Source organism: Octodon degus, unplaced genomic scaffold (assembly GCF_000260255.1).
Source record: "Octodon degus isolate 3935 unplaced genomic scaffold, OctDeg1.0 scaffold00304, whole genome shotgun sequence".
In the NCBI taxonomy this organism is placed as follows: domain Eukaryota; kingdom Metazoa; phylum Chordata; class Mammalia; order Rodentia; family Octodontidae; genus Octodon; species Octodon degus.
Window position 1 is genome coordinate 615,585 of NW_004524880.1, and position 19,672 is coordinate 635,256.

At 54.1% G+C, this 19,672-nt stretch overlaps 1 protein-coding gene across 1 annotated transcript in view; it reads left to right on the forward strand.

Moving 5' to 3' along the window:
* Positions 1 to 19,672, forward strand: part of Nwd1 (NACHT and WD repeat domain containing 1) — a 41,062-nt gene that overhangs the window by 1,890 nt on the left and 19,500 nt on the right. Inside the window, exons 3-4 of the mRNA XM_004647380.1 lie at positions 12,263 to 12,560; positions 14,609 to 15,872. Of these exons, the coding sequence (XP_004647437.1) occupies positions 12,263 to 12,560; positions 14,609 to 15,872 (1,562 nt within the window). The remainder of the gene's footprint in view (positions 1 to 12,262; positions 12,561 to 14,608; positions 15,873 to 19,672) is intronic.

The following is a 19,672-nucleotide window of genomic DNA, read 5'->3' on the forward strand; positions in this document are numbered from 1 at the left end:
TTTTTTTTTTTTTTTTTTGAGACAGGATCTGACTTCATAGTCAAAGCTAGCCTCACACTCACAGGGATCCTCCTGTCTTAGCCTCCCGAGTGCTGGAATTGCAGGCTTGTGCCACCTCTTTTCTTTTCTTTTTTTTTCTTCCTTCCTCTTTCTTTCTTTCTTTCTTTCTTTCTTTCTTTCTTTCTTTCTTTCTTTCTTCTTCCTTTCTTTCTTATACCAGAGACTGAGCCTAGACTTTTGCAGAGCTTTAGCCCTAACCTTTAATTTTTTATTTATTTATTTATTTATTTATTTTTTTATTTTATTTTTTGTCTTTTTGAGACAGGATCTCACTGTGCAGTTCAGGCTGGCCTTGAGCTCACTATATAACCCAGGTTAGCTCAAGCAATTCTCCTGCCTCAGCTTCGTGAGTGCTGGGATGGCAGGCTTGCGCCACCACACACAGCTTTTAGTTTTTATTTTGAGGCAGGGTCTAAGTCATTCAGTTAGCTCAAGCTGCCAACCCTCCTGCCCAGCCTCCCAAGTGTGGGGACAGTGGGAGTGTACCACCACACTCCACTGTAGAAGCATTGTTTGCAGGGTTGTGGTCCTCACCCTGTGTGATACTACCGCCCAGCAGGTTGCAGAAGAGCATGTCCCACCCAAGGCCCGTCCCGCCTGCCTACCCAAGGCCTGTCTTGCCAAGGCCCGTCCTGCTCAAGTCCCTGCCTTTGCTTTCCTTGTCACAGTGAGCAGAGACACCAAGAGACACCCAGGATCAGGAGGCAGTGAACAGCTGCATTTCACACTGTGGGCCTGGCCAGCCCCTCCCTCAAGGTGGCCTGGGGTTTTTATAGGCTTGTATAGGTGGGAAGCACAGAATCAGAACTGTAGGTTTTTGATAGAGAAGGGCAAGTCCCAGAATTTGGGGGACCAGGTGGGGCTTGGAAATGGAAACATCAAAAATGTTGGTGTGGGTGAAGAACCAGGAAGTAAATTTCAGGCATCCTCAAACAAGTGAGGAGGCCACATTATATGAGGCAGGTTGGAAAAATAAAAATGGAATGAAAGGGGCTTTTCTGCCTCAACCTGTGCTCATTAGGGTTGACAATGGTGACATCATGTTGACCTCAACCACCATCACATTTCCTTCCCGATGTCCTTGGGCCAATTCCTGAGCTGTCCCAGGAGGGATTCAGGAAGAGACTAAACATATCCAGTCTCCTTAAGCCCTTGAGGGAGTCGAAGCTCGCCTGTCTGGGGCAGGCGCAGTGGTGCACAGGTGCCTCCTGGCTGCTTGGGAGACTGAGGCAGGAGGATGGACTGAGCCCAGGGGTCTGAGGCCTGCCTGGGAACACAATGAGACCCCATCTCAAAAGCAAGACCACACAAAACAAAACCTAGGGCTGGTGAGATGGCTCAGTGGTCTAAAGCACCTACTTAGAACAAGCTTAGCAAAGCACAGGGGCTCGCGGTTCGATACCCAAGCACCACATGCCAGCCAGCCCTGCCCCCTGGTGGGCTGAGCTGGCCACACACACACACACACACACACACACACACACACACATAAATAAATAAATAAATAAATAAAACCAACTTCCCGCCAGCTATCTGGCATCTCAGACTCTAACACATGCAGGGACCTATCTCTGCTTATACATTTTTCTTTTTTCTTTTTCTTTTTCTTCTTTTTTTTTTTTCTTTTTGTACTGGGGATTGAACCCAGGTGTGAGGGTAAACCGAGGCACAGTCGAGACCACTGAGACAGGCAGAGTTTAAGCGACATGTGAGGGTTTATCGCAATCCCAGTGCAGCTAGGCCAAGGGCAAAAAGATCACTGGCTTCGAGCAAGGGGCGAGAGCAGGTTTCATAGGGCAGTTTGGGGAGGGGAGGGGGCATTGCTGGGGGTGCAGAAGTCGGGGTCTCTGAGCAGGGGGTCTAGGCTAGGTGACAGACAGTACAGTGTGGGGTATGGGGGTGCTGGCTGGCACAGTGTGTCTCTTGTGGCTTTTCCAAGGAATCAGCTCTCTGCTGGTTGCCCTGCATCGTGCGTAGGCTGCCGGCTTGCTGCCGAACCCCGGCTCCTGCGGGTTCGAGCGACAGATCTACATGGAGCTTTCCTTTCCTGGCTGGGCAGGGTCTGGTTCAGGGACCTGACATCCCCCTCTGTTTTGTTATAGAAAAACAAGAGGGGTGGGGAGCTGTTTCCCAGAACTTCTTCAAGGGTGACTGGGGGAGGCTCAGGCACCCCAGAAAGAGAGACAGAAGAAAATGAGCAGGAAAAGGGCTGGCTGGCGGCGACATGACAGGGTGTGGGGTGATCCGTGGTCCTTGCTGCAGGTCAGCTTGGGACAGTGGTGAGACGGCCAGCGGTAGACACTGTCTGGACTTCTTGGGTCGCACCTGTCCTTGGACCAGAGCTGTTAGGAGTCTCATTACCAAGGTCCAAAAAATTGCCGTAGAAAGACAGATTGGAGGCTTGAGTACGGGGAGAAGCCAGGATGTCCAGCCTGTTTGGAAGAAGCCCCTTCCTCAGCCCATAGCGAAGCTACCCTTTGCCTCGGCTCCTGAGGCTTGTTCCTGTAGCCGCCAGGGCCAGGGGGTCCACTTCCTTTTGTAAGGCCAGGACGAACTGGGAATCTTCCTGAACCCCTCTGACATCTGAGAGCTGCTGGTGGGATGTGGCAGGGAAGCCACCCCTCCAACTGGCGCCCCCATGCCCACAGAGACTCCAAGGCCTACTGGTGGGGCCTGAGTGCCGGGGCTTGTGGGTGTCACCTGACATGGGTCAGCTTGCCTGTGGGAGCTGGGACACCAGGGTACGCATTCTAGTCTGCTATGTGGGCAGGCAGAGATCAGCGGAAGCTCCGCGCAGCCAGAAGACCCTGGTACATTTAGGCATTGTGCGTCATAAAGTGTTTATCTTAGAACCCTCTTTTCATCTTTGCTCTGTGCTGGTGGCAAGGATGGCCCCCTGTGACAACATTGTGCGTCATAAAGTGTTTATTTTAGAACCCTCTTTTCACCTTTGCCCTGTGCTGGTGGCAAGGATGGCCCCCTGTGACAATGGGAGCAGAGGCTGCTCACTGCTTTGGGCTGTGCCTGGGGTTTTATGCTGCCAGTGTAAGGAAAGTCCTACTGGCACTCTCTAGGCCAGGCAGTAGGAGGCATCAGTAGGGTGGTGGCCCAGCTGGGGTGTCTGGCCAGTGACCATGTGTCAGTTCATGGAGCATCCACAGCGGAAATTTGAGGTACAGAAGTTGGCAGGGTGAACAGAACCAGGACTTTACGTTTGCAAGTTTGCTTCTATGCTTGGGAGTCCCGACACTGACACAGACTGTGTTCAGGTGCGGCGTTCCAGAGGCCACAGGGAAAGTGGGGGTTTAGGATGCATATAGACGGAGTAAGTGTCCCGGGGTACTCCAGGAGAGCCCCCTCTGGAGAGACACTGGGTGGCCTGAAAAAAGATTTCTATGCCTGCGGCTGTGGGTTCTGGGATGTGCTGGTGTTTGTGCACCGGAGCCTGTGGGCGTGGTGTCCTGCTGGCCTTGGGGTCCCAAGTGTGTGCCTCGGAAGTGGGTGCCCTGTGCTGTGGGGGATGGGTGTGCCCGGGGGTGGGGGATGGCAGGGGGCCATCAAACAATCTCAAACCAGTGGCAGTCAGGAGGATTTAGTAGGAGTCAGCCAGGATTACCATCTTGCAAGAGGGTAGTGCCAGGCACTGTCTGGGCCTACGCTGCCTGTGGACTCCAGGCAGTTGGGGCAGTCAGTCAGGGCCACCAGAGCCACCTGGAGCCAGTCTGAGGGCAGAGGCCTGAATGTGTGCAAGGAGGGGGTACAGCACACAGGGCAGCCTGGGTGCTGGGTGGTTAAGCAGAGGCTGAGGAGAGTGAGGAAGGGGACTTCTACTGGAGAGGTCCCAGAGGGTCGTTTTTGTTTTGTCTTGTGTGTGTGTGTGTGTGTGTGTGTGTGTGTGTGTGTGTCTGAGACAGGCTTCATCATGCCGTTCAGGCTGGCCTTGAGCTCACTATGTAGCCTCAGTTGCTCTCAAACTTGCAGCGATCTTCCTGCTTCAGCCTTCCGAGTGCTGGATGACAGTCATGCACCACCCTGCCCAGCTGAGTGTACAATGCTTTTTATCAAAATGGATGGCCAGCGCGGTCATCCTCCCATAGCTGGATGTCAGGAAAAGTAGATGAGAGTCGTGGCCTTTGGCTCTGTCCTCTGACTCACCAGGGGTCCGTTTCAGGGGCACTGCCGGCCCAGAAGAAAGGAGCTGCTGATAGCAACTTTGGGGGCTGTAGCTGTGGGTTTGCTGGGGCTGCCCTGAGTCTCAGGGGAGGTATAGAGAGCAGGGGTCACCAATATTTTTTAGCTGAAGGAAGAGTTTTGTGTGGTAGTTTTTGCAATTAGGTCACTGGCTGTTCACACTTCTCCCGAGGACTGGGCCTGTAGCGCGTGCAGGGGCACGGTCTGTTCTGAGAGCCCTGGAGAGCGCGAGGTTTATTCGGGCAGTGAAAGCTGGCCCTTTGTGTGGTTGGGTTGAGGTGGGGAGGCCATGGTGAGGGGTGATGCACAGTGCGCCTGCGTCAGCCTCTTCAGGGGTGGCTGGGACATCGTGCTCCGGTCCGCCCAGGCCTCCAGCCAGACTAGCAGATGCTGAATTTGTCCCTCGAAGCCTAAGTGTACAGTCAATCTGCCAGTCCTGGGCTGGGTGAGAGGGAGTCGGAGGAAGCCTGGGGAGACGCAGAGGCCCTCTCGACACACACAGTGTGTGGGGGGAGATTTGTGCTAGTGCAGCCCTGGGGGAGGGTGGAAGTGAGGGGCTGGGTAAACGGCTGAGGGTTTGCAGCCCTCTTGGAGGGAGGAGGAAGCTGGTGAGTCTGAGAGGAGGAAGGAGGGACCCTGGAGGAGGTGAGTGCCTGTGATCCATAGAAGGCTTGGGTGCGACCCCACCTGCCTGCTGGGGAGAAGGCTTTGCGGGTGCTGCCTACGTTGCACAATCTCAGGCCGGAGGGCCACCTCCAGGAACACTGGGACTGGCTTGAATTGGTGGCAGAGAATCCCCTGGTGGTAACACACCCTCTCTCGGCCCACAGCGCTGGGTGGCTGTGGAGGCCGTGAAAAGTGTATTTTGGGTCTGTGTAGACTTTAATTCTGCTTTTCTTTCCCAGGGTGAGGGGGACAGAGCTGTGGGTTTGGCCTGTTGTGAGGTGGGGCGTGTGTGTGTGTGTGTGTGTGTGTGTGTGTGTGTGTGTGTCCTTGGGCCTCAATTACCATGTCAGTTGTAACCATTGTGTATCCATTCTGGCCACAACAGTTGTGAGACCCACAGTCTGCAAGGCAGGCACTGTGGGCTCCCAGCAGAAGGCCTGAGGTGAGAGGGCAGAGCCCCAAACACAACTGTAGGTGGGGGCACAGGATCGTGGGCAGAAATCGCTATGGCCTACAGGGGCCTGAGAGCAGTAAGCGGAGGCCACGCCTTGACAATGAGGTCCAGTAGTTGCCATAGAAAGGCAACTGGGCTACGGTCGGGACCCAGCTTGAAACCACAGCAGTGTCAGACATAGAGCAATGAAACTGGAAGCCAGTGGCAAAAGGAGCCACAGAGCTTCACAGACACGGAGCAATTAAGCAGTATCCCCCGAGCAACCAGTGGGTCACGGATGAAAAAGCAGAAACCTGGCTGGGCAAGCTGGTGCACAGCTGTAGTCCCGACACTAGGGAGGCTCAGGCTGGAGGATCGCTGCGAGTTTGAGACCAGCCTGGGCTACAAAATGAGCTCAAGGCCAGCCTGAGAGAGAGAGAGAGAGAGAGAGAGAGAGAGAGAGAGAGAGAGAGGAAGGAAGATTAGACAGCTTGTACAAGAAATGATAATGGCAGTACAGTACAACATACTGGAATTTATGGGACACAATGGAGTCCTAAGAGGGAAATTTATAGCAGTGAATACCCATGTCTTGGTTACTTTTCTCCCATTGCTGGGACAAAATATCTGACACCCAAAATTAAAGATGGAAAGGTTTATTTAGCTTCCAGCCTGTGAAAGTTTCAGTCCATAATCAGTTGGCTCCGAGGCAGAGCGGCACGTGGCAGAGGGCAGCAGTTCATGGCAGTAGAAAAAGCAAAAGGAGAGAGCAGGACTGGAGAGCTAGCGCAGTGGCATAAGCACCTGCAGGCAAGTGCAAGGTCCTGAGTTCATCGCAGCACAGAGCAAACCACTTTCCCTCCCTTATATTGTGTGCAGGCTGCCGCCCCAGGGCCAGTGTAGCACTCACACCCTTAACTCTAGAAACACCCACCACCACCCCCAACACTTCATGAGGCTTTGGGGGAACATCTCACACAAACCTCAGCCTCTACCAGGACAACAGAGCAAGTGCAAACAACGACTTCATGGTGAACCTCAGACTTCTAGCAAAAGAAGAGCAGGCTCAGCCAAAAGCTCCAGCAAGGGAGAAAATTATAGAAATCAGAGCAGAAATGAATGCATTAGAGACTAAAAAACAACACAGAGCATCAATGAATCAAAGCGTTGATTCTTTGAAAGATTAAATAATATCAAAAACCCCTTGGGGCTGGGGATTTGGCTCAGCAGTAGAACCCGGCTTCCCTAGCAAGCTGGAAGCCCCGGGTTTGGTCCTTTGCACCAAAAGCAAGAAATAAACCTCCCCTAAAACACAATTCAACCAAAAAAAAAAAAAAAAGCCCAGTAAAATTTTTAAAAAAGACCAAAAACAAACAAGGCAACAAAACTTCATCTGACCTTGTCAAAGAAAAAAAAAAAAAAAAAGGAAAGACTCAAATCCATGCAATTAGGAATGAAAAGGGTCAAATCACAATGGACCCTGCACAAACCCAGAAGATCATCTACACCTACTTTGAACTCTTGTATTCTAATAAAATGGAACATGTAGAAGAAATGGGCAGATTCCTAGATAGATATGAATTACCATGGCTGAGTCAAGAAGATATAAAAATTCTAAGTAGACCAATATCAATCAATGAAATTAAAGATGTAATTAAAAGCCTACCAACAGGGCTGTGGAGATAGCTCAGCAGTCTAAGCGCCTGCCTGGCAAGTGCAAGGACCCAGGTTTGATCCTCCAGCGCAAGTCATGCCAGCCCCCAGGTGTGCCGAGACAGCCCAAAACCAGGTGTGGTGGCACACAGCTGCACTCTCAGCACTGGGGAAGCTGAGACAGGAGAATCACTATGAGTCCCAGATGTGTAGTGAGATCCTATACCAAATAAATAAATAAAATAAAAGCTTAAAAAAAAAGAAACCTATCAACAAAGCAAAGTCCACGCCCTGACAGATTCACTGTTGAGTTCTACAAGAAATTTAAAGAAGACCTAACACCACTACTTCTCAAACTCTTTAATGAAATTGAAAAGGAAGCAGTACCTCCAAATTCATTCCTGGAAACAAGCCATCCCCTGATACCAAAACCAGAGAAAGACCCAACTAAAAAGGAGAACTACAGGCCAATCTTCTAATGGACATAGATGCAGAAATCCTCAGTAAGATACTGGCAGACAGAATGCAGGAAACCGTCAGCAGATTACACCCATGACCATTCAGGGCTCATTCCAGGGCTTTAGGGATGGGCCAACACATGTAAACCAATCACTGTAATACACCACATCAACAGAGCCAAGGACAAAAGTCTTATGGTCATTTCAGTAGAGGCAGAAAAAGCTTTTGACAAAACTCAACACCCATTTATGACAAAAACGCTACAGAAAATTGGAACACATGGCCTTTGTCTCAATCTGATAAAAGACACCTGTGACAAATGGATAGCCGACATCATACCAAATGGACAAAACTTTAAAATCTGGAACAAGACAAGGATGTCCACTACCTCGACTCTTTTTTTTTTTTTTTTAATGTATTTAGTATAGGATCTACAGGGTCTCACTACCCAGATTGAATTTGTAGTGATCCTTTCTATTTTTCAGCCTTCCAAGCACTGGAATTACAGGCACACGCCACCCCAGGCACATGTCATGCCGGTTGAAACCCAGTCTCAATCCAGGTCTCAGGGCACCCCTGGGGGCAGGGCCGTCATGGCAGGCTGGGGATCCAACCCCCAGCCCCTGCTTCTGCCTAAGCAGGTGCTTTAATCCACTGAGCTATCTGGCCAGCCCTGACCACTTTATTTTTGACAGAGTTGCCAAACACATTCACTGGAAGAAAGATAGCCTTTTCAATAAATGGTGCTGGATGGATTAAAGTGCCTGCTTAGGCAGATGCAGGGGCCGGGAGTTCGATCCCCTGGCCTGCTGTGCCGGCCCCACTCCTGAGGCGTGCTGAGACGGCAATCGAGACTGGGCATGGTGGCACGCATCTGCAATCCCAGCACTTGGGAGGCTGTAAACAGGCAGATCACTACGAGTCCGATCTACACAGTGAGACCCTGTATACCCTGTCCTAAAATACAAAAAAAAAAAAAAAAAAAAAAAGTGTTGGAAAAGCTGGCTTTGCGCATGCCAAAGATAGAAACTGGACTTGTGTCTTTCACCATGCACTAAACTAAATTCGAAATGAATTGAAGATCTAATATTAAAATAAAACTCAATAAGTCTGCTGGAAGATAGACTAAGAAAAAATCCTATTTTTGGTTTTGCTTTCTTTTTTTGGCAGAACCGGGAATTGAACTCAGGCCCTTGCGCTTGCCAGGGAAGCGCTTATTCCACTGAGCCATCTCCCCGGCCCCCTAAGTAAAACTCTTGAAGACATTGTCGTAGGCAAAGACTCTATGGATAAAAGTCGGATGACACAGGAGCTATCACAAAGAACCCACAAAGCATCTTTGAGATCTGGATGGTGCAGTGGAGGGGGGCAGGGCGGAGGCGCAGAGAGCGAGGGCAGGGGACTGTGGGGCCGAGAGGGAGCAAGGGCTGCCTGGTGGCTCAGGGGTCTCGGGTGAGGTGGTGTGACCTGTCAGCTTTTGACAGTGAGGATGAGGGTATTGAAGGGGAATTGACAGGCACAAGGAGGCCACATATGAGGACCTGGGTGATGACAGGTTTTGTCCTTTGGGAGCCAAGGCAGGCAGGGCATTGGTGCTGAGGGGTACAGTGATCGTCTTTAAGAGGATGAGGAGGGAGCTCGGTGTGTGGCTACAGAGGGAGTAGAGGTATCCCGGACACGAGGGTGATGGAGGGGGAAGTTATCGGGGAGGGATTGGAGCAGGGAGGGGAGAGTGGGACGGCAGAGGGGGCCTGGGGTGGGACCCAGGGCAGTTAGAGCAGTGGGCAGTTTTGCTAAAGTGTCCCTCCCAAGGCGCAGGGCAGGGTAGGATGTGATGACCAGGAAAGCGCTGGAGGCCATGTGGTTCTGTGCTTGCAGGGGAGTGGGGGAGTCGTGGGAGGCCTAGATGTGAAGCCCTCAAACCCCACAACAGACATGTCAGCCTAAAGGAGCGGCCTGGGAAAGAAGGGATGGTGGAGCAGGCTGCCCCTCTGTCTGTCAGGAATGAAGTGATCTTGCTGTCCGTCTCAAGACTGACCCTAAGTTCAGGAGCTGTGTCGTTCCAGCGGGTATCTGAGAGCTTTGGGGTGTGTCAGTAGTCAGAGGCCCTACCAATGAGGTCAGAGAGAGCCATGTTCTCCCAAGGAGTGCCCAGGAGGTGACCCCCATAGCAATCCTGGTTGCCACGGGAGTCTGGTTTTCAGTGAGGGCCCCACACGTGGCACATGGCTTTGGGAGGGGTTTTGGAGTTGTGGCACTCTTGCCCAGTGGCCCGACTGTTGATGCTTAAAGCAGGGTCCCACAGGGGCAGATTCCGCCTTTGTGCCCCTGGACGTTTTGTTGGCATCTTGTTTGGGCTTCTTACAGTGGAGGCAGGTAACTAAGTCAGAGATGTGTTGCTGGCAGGTTGTGGGAGACCCCAAAGGCCCGGGAAATCAATTCCTGTTGCGGAGTCTGAGGCCTGTCTCAAGTCTTTGGAGATTTTTGAGAATATCAGGATTGGATTGGGTGACAAAATGCATTCTAAGGATCAATTGTCCCTCCAGGCTTTATGAATTGAGAGTAGTGTATTTTTTAGGGTGGTTGCCAGTCAGACATAAGCTGAGCCAGCTCTTCAGCCCCACCTTGAGTAATCGCCTTAACTTTGTCATAATTGACTGACTTATGGGCTGCTTTTTTCAGACTCTCTACAAGGCAGGTGAGCATGTAATCTCTTATCCTCCTGGTGGGACAGGTTCCCTCCTCTCCTCTTTGGTTACAGCCCCAACTGAGTCTGGCAGCCGAGAGCAGCCGAGGCACCATCCCTCAGGTGGGGCTCAGTCTGCAGCATCACCAGCATGTGCCTAGGCCAGGGTCCAGACCTGCTCCTGCTCCTTGGGCAGAGGGTGCGGATGACAATGACACTGTCATCCCAAGTGAGGTCATAGGTTTGAGCTGGGCATTGAAACTCTTGGATGTAGGTGCGGGTCGGTGTCCAGGAGTGATATAGTTTGTGTCTAGATGTGCCCCCAAAGCCTCATGTAGTCATGGGGTGGCTTCTAGTCCGTGACTGACTCATGGCCCAGTGCTGGGATTATGGGTGTGAGTGCTGCGCTCGCCTTGGGCCAGTAGCCTGCACACAATACAAGGGAGAAAAAGAGTCCTGCTCTCTGCTGCTCCTCCTTTTTTTGCTCTTATTGCTTTTGCTGTTTTCTGCTGCCATGAATGGTCACCCTCTGCCATGTGCCACTCTGCCTTGGAGCCAGCTGGGTATGGACTGAAACCTCCACAACTGGGCATTGGATATTTTGTCTCAGCAAAGAGGAAAATGTATCTAAGACAGAGAGAAAGGAGCTTAGATGGTGAGTGATTAGAGATAGATCAGAGAGGGAAAGGGAACAGGGACCTGGACAAAGCCCTTCATGCTGATGACCTCACGCAGAGGGAGTTAGGGAGCAGGGTTGGGGGCTGAGAGGGACTGGGGTGAGAGGCAGTGGGGGGCAGGGCCCACCAGAGGAGACGAGCAGCAGGCAGAGGAGGAAAGGAGAGAGTGGGAGGAGGGGTTGGCAGCGAGGCTGACTCACAGAGGGAGCGGGTAGGGGTGTGGGAATGAGTTTGCGGGGTCACAGGAGGTGCGGAGGGGGGCAGCCTGCAGGCAGCAAAAACTGCCTGGACATGTGGGACTTCAGACCACTTTCCCAGCCCATGATAATAATTGTCCAGGTCATAGAGTTGAAAAATCCAACATACTGTGGAGGGCCCCCCAGGAGCTGTTACCTAACTTGGCGTTACAGAGACAGACAACACTTGGCTTCAGGCCGGGCTCAGGCAGAGAGCTTTGGGCCTGTGAGAACACACAGAGCTGGGGGACAGAGGGGCGTAAATTACCATTGTCCAGTGGCTCCAGACACCAGCCGGACAGAGGCGAGAGAAAGGATGCTGCCCACTGGTTCCTTGAGGCCAAGTGAGTGGATGGGCAACCAAGCCAGGCGTCCCCAGAATCAGGTGGCCTTTGGAGTCAGACTTTCAGGGGTGAGCGTCACTAGCACTGGGTTTTTGGAGCACAACTCAGGCTGGGCCCGGAAAGCCACTTAGAGTGGGGTTAGGGAGCGGAGACAAGTGACAGACAGGAAGAGGTGATGGGGTGTAGATGACACTTACCCGACCTGCAGATGAGACCAGCACAAACACCAAGTCACAGGGAGGAAGGGTCAGAGGCAAGCTGCCGCAGGCAGTCTCTGTGCACAGGTTCAGAGAGAGCTCAGATGCTCCGAGGAGCGGATTGCAACCTCCAGGGCTTCAGCACCAGATGTTTGGGTAGCCCAAAGCGCAGCTGAGACCACCAAGACAGGCAGAGTTTAAGCAAATGTTTATTGCAAGCACTTATTGCAGACTGGGTGCAACTGAGCCAAAGACAAAAGAAACCATTGTGACAAAAGAAACCATTGTCCCTGAGCAAGGGCAAGAGCATCTTTTATAGGGGAGTTTAGACAGAAGAGGGGGAATTGCTGTGGAGGTACAAAATTTTAGGTCTCTGAGTAAGGGGTCTGGGGCTGCTGAAACCAGGGCCTTCACACTGAGCTGAACCCCCAGCCTTTTATTTTTTATTCTTTATTTCGAGACAGGGTTTTGATAAGTCACTGAGGTGCCTCAACTGGGCTAGAAGTTGAGACCCTGCTGCCCCAGCCTCCCAGAGTGCAAGGATGACAGGCTTGCACTTTCCAGTGTAGCTGCCCCCATCAGCTCAGGCCCTTCGCAGGGTCTCAGAGCACAGTTCCCAGCCGAGTGCTGATGGCGCACGGCCCCTGTCATGTCCTGCAGGCACTCGTGGGCGACCAGTATGGCCCCTGCGCTATCCCCCACCGCATCAAAGAGAAGGAATGGGAAGCCCTTCGGGCCCAGCTGAGCGCCAGGCCCCGAGACCTGGAGCTGTTGGCACGTTGCTTCCGGCGGGATGAGAACTCGGTCCCCGCCAGCTACGTGCTGCAGGCAGTGGGAGCCGGTGCGGCCCCTGGGCCCGAGGAGGCCACCCTGAACTCGGTCCTGTGCAGCGCAGCCCAGGAGGCCTGGAGGCTGGGCCTCATCAGCGAGGAGCAGTGGCAGCGCTACCACCGCTCAGGTGAGCTGGGGACCCGCTTGGGGACACGTGGCCGCACACTCAGGTTCCCAGCAGATGGTGCCCACCTGAAATCCCTGCGTTCAGAGAGGGACAGGCAGGGGGATCCAGAGTTTGAGTCCAGTCCTGGCAACTGAGAGACATAACAAGAATCAGTCTCAAATAAAACAAAATAGGCTCAAGGGTAGCTCAGAGAAGACAGCCCCTGAGTTCAGTCCCTGGGACTGGAAAAAAGAATGAACAAGTGGAATGATGTGCTGAGAGACAGGGGTGCTCCGGGGGCCTTACCACAGGCACACACCCTCCCTTGGGCAGCACTGATGCCCTGGGGATGCATGGCATCTCCAGGGTTGGCAGCCTGTGGGAATGCAGGGCCCAGTCCAGCCGAGGCAATCACTGGGTGCGGTGGCACATGCCTGTCACTCAGGAGGCTGGGACAGGAGGATCACCATGAGTTCAAGACCAGTCTGGACTGTAAAGTGAGTTCAAGGCCAGCCTGGGCTACATAGTGAGACCCTGTCTCAAAAAACAAAAGCAAACAAAAGTAACTTAGGAGTTGATCATTTCTGGAATTCTATATTTTTGGCTCAGTGTTGGCTTCAGATAGCTAAATCCACAGACAAGGGGGAAGACCATGTAAAAATAACAAATATACAAATTTCTAAAAGACAAAATTAAATTAAAAAAGGAATTTGTACCACCAACATATCCAATGTAGGAACTGATATTATCAACATTAAATATATTGTTTTCTTTTTTAAACTTTTTTTTTTTTTTTTTTTTTTTTTTGGTACCAGGGATAAAACTTAGGACTTTGAGCTTGTCAGGCAGGTACTTATGCCACTGAGCTACCTCCCTGGCCTGCTATTTTTAAAAGTTATTATGGACTTTTTGTGGTCCTGGAGATTGGATCTGAATCTTAGTGCTGAGCTCCATCCCTACCCCTCTTTACTTTTATTTTGAGAGAGAATCTCTAAGTGGCCCAGGCTGGTCTCAAACTTGGGGTCCACCTCCTGTGGTGCTGGGCTATTCTGCTTGCTTCACAATATGGGCGGAGCAGTGTGTACGAATAGAGCCTTCGCCACAGTAAGAAACTAACGGAGCAGGCCTCTGCTCAGAGGTGGAGGCTGTACTGGGATTTGGGTCATGGTCTGCAGGGCTGAGATCAGAGCTTAGAACCCCGCAATGTTCAGCAACTGCTCCGCACATTCCAGGACTCCTTTGTGTCCTTAGCCCCATTCTTATTGTTTTGTTTGTTTTGAGACAAGGTCTCACTGTGTAACCCAGGTTGTCTTCAAACTCGTGGCAATCCTCCTGCCTCAGATGCCTGAGTCCTGGCAGGACCAGCGTGCACCACCTTGCCCCACTACAACTTAGCGATTTAGTGAGACCCTGTCTCAAAATAAAAAATAAAATGAAAAAAGGCTCAGTGATAAAGCACTTGCCTGGGAGGCACAAGGCCCTGGGCTTCATGGAGACAAAACACAACTCAAAAGGTTTAGATCAGCACTACCTCACCATGTCCCCAGTCCCATGGCCATGGCATCATTTAAGAGAGGTTAGAGGGGCTGGTGAGATGGCTCAGTGGTCTAAAGCACCTACTTAGAACAAGCTTAGCAAAGCAAAGGGACCCGGTTCAATCCCCCAGCACCACATGCCAGCCAGCCCTGCCCCCTGGTGGGCTGAGCTGGCCACACACACACATACACATACACACACACACACACACACATAAATAAATAAATTAAAAAAAAAAAAAGAGAGAGAGAGAGGTTAGAGACTCAAACTCACGGTCCCTCCCACAAGTTCCAGGTGAGAGCCCACGGGGATTTTAGCTCAGCGTGGAGGTTCGTGTCCACCCTCCCAGCATTCTGGGAAGCTGGGGTGGGAAGACCTCAGGTCTGAGCCCAGCCTGCTTACTGAGACCACCGCTCAGTGTACAACGCAAAGCTGCAGCTAGAGCCTCGTGCAAAGGCTCCAGGTTAGCCCTGCCGTCCTTTGAACCCACTCCCAGTGCCCACCCACTGCGACAGCCGCTCCCCACCTCACAGGGCTGCACTGGGAGCTGGAGCGCGGTGTGCTGAGTGGTGCCCCGGGGACCACCGTGCTGCTGCGTGAGATCCCGGAGCTTGCCAGGCACCTGCTGCAGGAATGTGCGCTGCCCGTGGTGGACCGGCTGCCCGATGGCTGCGTGGACGCGGTCGCACAGGGCCACCTGAGCATCCTCAAGCACCGCATGGCCCAGGAGTGGCCCGGGGCACTCAGTGTGCACCGCCTGCCATGGGCCCGCGACCTGGTGAACCCCAAGAACAAGGCCCATGCGCGATACCTGCGCGAGCTGGGGCAGAGGTTTGTGGCCAGCGCCTCACTCCAGCTCCTGCAGGTCCTTGGGGAGGGGCCGCCCATCTCTCCTGACCTGGCCGGGCTCTTCCAGGACATCCGCCACCACCTGTGGCAGGGTGCCCAGGCCACCAGGGTCTTCTGTGGCCGCCAGGAGCTCCTGGCCCAACTTGGCCAGCGGCTGCGGCAGGATGACCACCGTGCCCACAGCCCTCTGGTGCTCTTCGGGGCTGCAGGCATCGGGAAGACCTCAGTGCTGTGCCGGCTGGCAGAACAGGCAGCTGGACTGCTGGGCCGCAAAACGGTGACAGTGCTGCGGCTTCTGGGAACATCACAGGGCAGTGCAGATGCCCGCAGGCTCCTGGCCAGCCTGTGTCTGCAGCTGTGCCTGGCCTTCGGGCTGCCCGCACCACCCACCCTGGTGCTGCAGGCCTACACCCGGCTGGCCCACTTCTTCCACGTCCTGCTGCACACTGTGGGCTGCAGGGACTTTGAGTCTCTGGTCATCATACTGGATGCCATGGATGACCTGAACCCTGGGTGCCGCTCGCAGGGCATCCCCTGGCTGCCCCTCACCTGCCCACCGCGAGTGCACCTGGTGCTGTCCACCTGTTCCGGGCTGCATGGCGCTCTGGACGCCCTGCGAACCACACTCCAGGACCCAGATGCCTACTGGGAGGTGGGGCCCCTCCAGGCAGACCAGGGCCAAGAGATGGTGCAGCGCCTGCTGGCTGCAGCAGGGCGCACGCTGAGCCCGGCCCAACGTGACCTGCTGTGGGCCAGCCTGCCGGAGTGCGGGCACCCGGGGCGCCTGCAGCTGGCCTTCCATGAGGCTCACAGCTGGGCCTCCTTCTCTGTGCCAGCCCCCTTGGCCCCCACCACTGAGGAGGCAACACACCAGCTCTGTGCCCGCCTAGAGCTGACGCATGACCCGCTCCTGGTTGCCCGTGTGCTTGGCTACATCGCTGCTTCCCGGTAAGGCTTTGCTCCATTATGGGTTTCTTTCCTGTGCTGGGGCTGGCGGCCAGAGCCCTGAGCTCACAACCGAGATGTGAAGCCAGCCCCTTTTAAATATTCTGAGACAAGGCCTCCGAGTTCCCAGGCTGGCCTGGACCCTGTGACCCTCCTGCCCTGCCCCAGGGTGCTGGGCTGGCAGGTATGGCCTTAGCAGGCAAAGCTTTTCGAAGCAAGCTTATTTTAAAATTGGTCACAGAGACCGATCCACCGAAGTTTAAACTCAGGCTTGTGTAGGAATCAGCCAAAAACAAACAGGGAAACCCAATTCCAATGTATCTGTAGTCACAGAAAGAAAATAGACTTATCAGCATCAGGAGATTGTGAATTTGGGGCTAGCCTGAGCGGCTCAGCTGAACTTTGACTCAAACAAACAAAAGCAAGAAACTCCTAGAAGCAGGGAGAAGGTGCTTGCAAGGGCTGGAGCCCTGGAGAATGGGAAACACCGTCAGCAGAGGCCCCAAGTTTTCTGCTACCAGATCAAAGGCCCCTGGGCACAGTGGCACACACCCGTCACCTTGGGGCTCCACAAGGCTAAGGCAGGACAGCAAGTTCCAGACCAGCCTGGGGAACTTCACAACTTAGTGAGCTGTCTCAAAATACAAAATGAAAAGGCCTGGGGTATAGCTGGGTGGAGAGCACTCCTGCTTTAACCTGTTGTCCTGCAAAGATATACAACGGAGGAGAAAAAGGAAGGAAAGGGCTGCCTTCTGAGGGGAACTCGGAAGCCCAAGGCACTCGGACTCCATGCTGCACCCCAGGTTCCAGGCAGGCCTGCAACCTAGAGATGGGGGCAGCGTGGTAGCATCCCAAGGAGGAAGTGGAGTTGCCATGGAAACCAAGGCCCCTGGAAAGCAGTTCCTGTCCCTCCTTCTGGGTCCCCCTGAACGCTGCTCATGCTCCAGGGCCCCTACTCCTCCTGGGATGCCCACTGGCCTCAGGCTTCCATGGCCCGATGATCATGTCTGGGGAGTGAGCGCCGTGTGCCAGGCATGTTAGGGCCCTGGTCTTAGAGCCCCTGAAGACAGGGATCAAGTTGCCCTCCAGACGCTGTGCCTGGCACCATTGGCCAAGCCAGGCAGTTTGTGGGGCAGCATCGCCCCAGGGTCTGACGGATGTGGTGGGGTCAGCACGGCTCCTGAAGTTCCTAGAGTTCTGCTGTGTTCACACTGACGAGGCAGGGTGGGGCTCGGGGTCTCCCAGTGCTAGGCTGAGGTTCCCACCTTAGGGCTCCAGTCTTCTGGGCAGCCGGAAGCTCTGCAGACCTTTGTGGCTGTCCCCCCGCAATCAAGAGACAAGGAAACACGTCCACCCCAGGGAGGCCTGGAGAATGTGACGTGGGGTCCCTGAGTCCACCAAGCTGTCTGTCCATCTGTCTACCTGCCTGTCCACCTAGCATTCTCTGCTGCCCTGCTCGCTCTGCCCATCTACCCCTAACGCTCCCATCTGTGGTGGCTGGGGCAGGGACACCACTCACAGACCCCGGAACAGGACCCTGGTCCTCCACCCCAGAGGAAATCTGTGCCTAGAGAGCAGTTACGCCTCAGTTCTGCCGCTCAGGTCTGTGAGAGCCACTGACCTGTCCCTGAGGACCCTGCTCTGGACTCTTCACAGAAGCAGAATGGCACACAATGTGGCCTTCAATGTCTACTTCTGTCCCTCAGGGTCATGGGGTTTTTGGGGGGTTTTTTTGGAACCAGGGATTGAACTCAGGCCCTTGTGCTTGCCAGGGAAGCGCTTATTCCACTAAGCCATCTCCCTGGCGCCCCAGAGTCATGGTTTTGAGGTCCACCCACATCACAGCCTGGGGCGGCACTTTGTTCCTGCTCACGGCCAGGAATGCTAGTTTCTCCGTCCATGTGTTGGCGGACCGTGGCTTATTTCCACCCTCTGGCTGCTGTAACAAATGCTTCGTGCTTCAAGACGTAGCTTGAACTTGTCGATCAGATTGAGTTCCTGCCCTGGTTGAGACCTCCCAGAGACTTCCCATTGCCTTTATTCTTTTAGTTTACTTATTTATTGTTGGAAGACAGGGTTTCACTGTGTAGTTCAGGCTGGCCTCAAACTCGCTTCAGTCCTCCTGCCTCAGCCTCCCACAACCTGGGATTACAGGTGTGCGCTCCCATGCCTTGCTCCCCACTGCTGTTGAGGGTACACCGGCTCCTGGCCAAGGCATTACCAAGGCGCCAGCCTCCCACCCCAGGTCTCATGCTCTGACCTGCTCACATCCAGCTCAGCCCACACAGATCCGGACGCCGGGCTGCTATGCCCTGCCTGAGTCTGCTTCATGGCTCCTGGTTTCTCTTCCACCAGCACATGGTCTCACCGCCCACTTTGTGACCTTTTTGCTACCACAGCCTGGGTGTGTGGATGCCCCCAAAATTCTCACCCTGGGGGCAGTCTCAGGAGGAAGGGCCTTTGCGGTGGTCAGGTCATCAGGTCAAGCCCTATGCCTGTCAACTTTCCCATTTCTGTATGAAACACCCAACACCACAGGTATAGTGGCGCACACCTGTCCTCCCAGTGCTCAGGAGGCTGAGGCAGGAGGATTGTCTCCAGTTCAAGGCAGCCTGGGCTACAAAGTGAGCTCCAGGCCCCAGCTTGAACTGTGTAGTGAGATCCATCTCAAAAAGACAAAAAAAACAAAGAAAAACAGGTAGCCCACACCATGTCTGAGGGTGGGAGGCTCATTGGCTCATGGTTCCCGTGGGTTCAGTCCGTAGCCGGCTGCTCCAAGGCAGTACGGGCAGAAGCGCTGCAGGAAATGCAGCTCCCAGCACAGTGGCCAGGAACCAGGGTGAGCAGGAAGGTGCTGGGCGAGATGCAATGACAGTGACCTCCTCCAGCCCAGCCTCCGCACAGCACCTCAGCCAGGAGCTCACCCATGGGTAAACAGCAGAGCAGCCCAGACTGTGGAGCCCATGGCCCCACCCAGGAGGCTCTGGGTGCAGCTCAGACCTACACCACCAGGCCCCAGGAATGGGATCTGAGCCTCAGACACCGGCCCTGGTGCCCTGGTCCTCAAACCACACATGTGGACCCAAAGAGACCCTGTATGCAGCTCCTGGCGGGCACAAACATGCCGTGCAGGGTGTCACAGGCCCCTGCTCTGGGATGCAGTCTGAACACACAGAACCAGCACGGCCTGAGCTTCCCCACTGCCCATGTCCTGAAATTCTCCTCTACCGTGTGGGATCCAGAGGGCGGAAGCTTAAGCCAACCATGGTGTCCAAGGAAAGGCCTTGCGAGGGTCAGGGGTGACCTTGGGGCCCTTGTGATGGAGCCCTGGCAGCTTTCCAGGAAGAAGAAGCAAGTCCAGGATATGCACCACTCCTGTCTCTTCCCAGGGCCCTGGCCACCTCAGGGCACTGTCATCAAGAAGGTGGCCAGCAGATGCAGCCCCGGCCTGGGCCACGGCGGTCCCCACACCCTCCCCAGCAGGAGTGCAGGGTCACAGCAGTGGGAAACATACATGCACGGGAGTGTGCAGCCGGCAGCCAGCCCCAGAGCCCAGAGCCAGCACTCCAGGAGACTGAGGCAGGAGGGTCCCAAGTTCCAGCCCAGCTTTGACCACTTCTGGGCTGAGCAAGAGGGTGTCTCAGAAAAAAAAATGAAAAGGGGCCGGGGATGTGGCACATTGGAGACTCAAGAAGGAACCCTTTGGGGTGGGGGAGATAGCTCAATAGAATAAGCGCTTGCCTGGAAAGCTCAAGGGTCTGAGTTCAATCCCCGGTTCTGGGGGGGGGGCATGGAACGGGGGG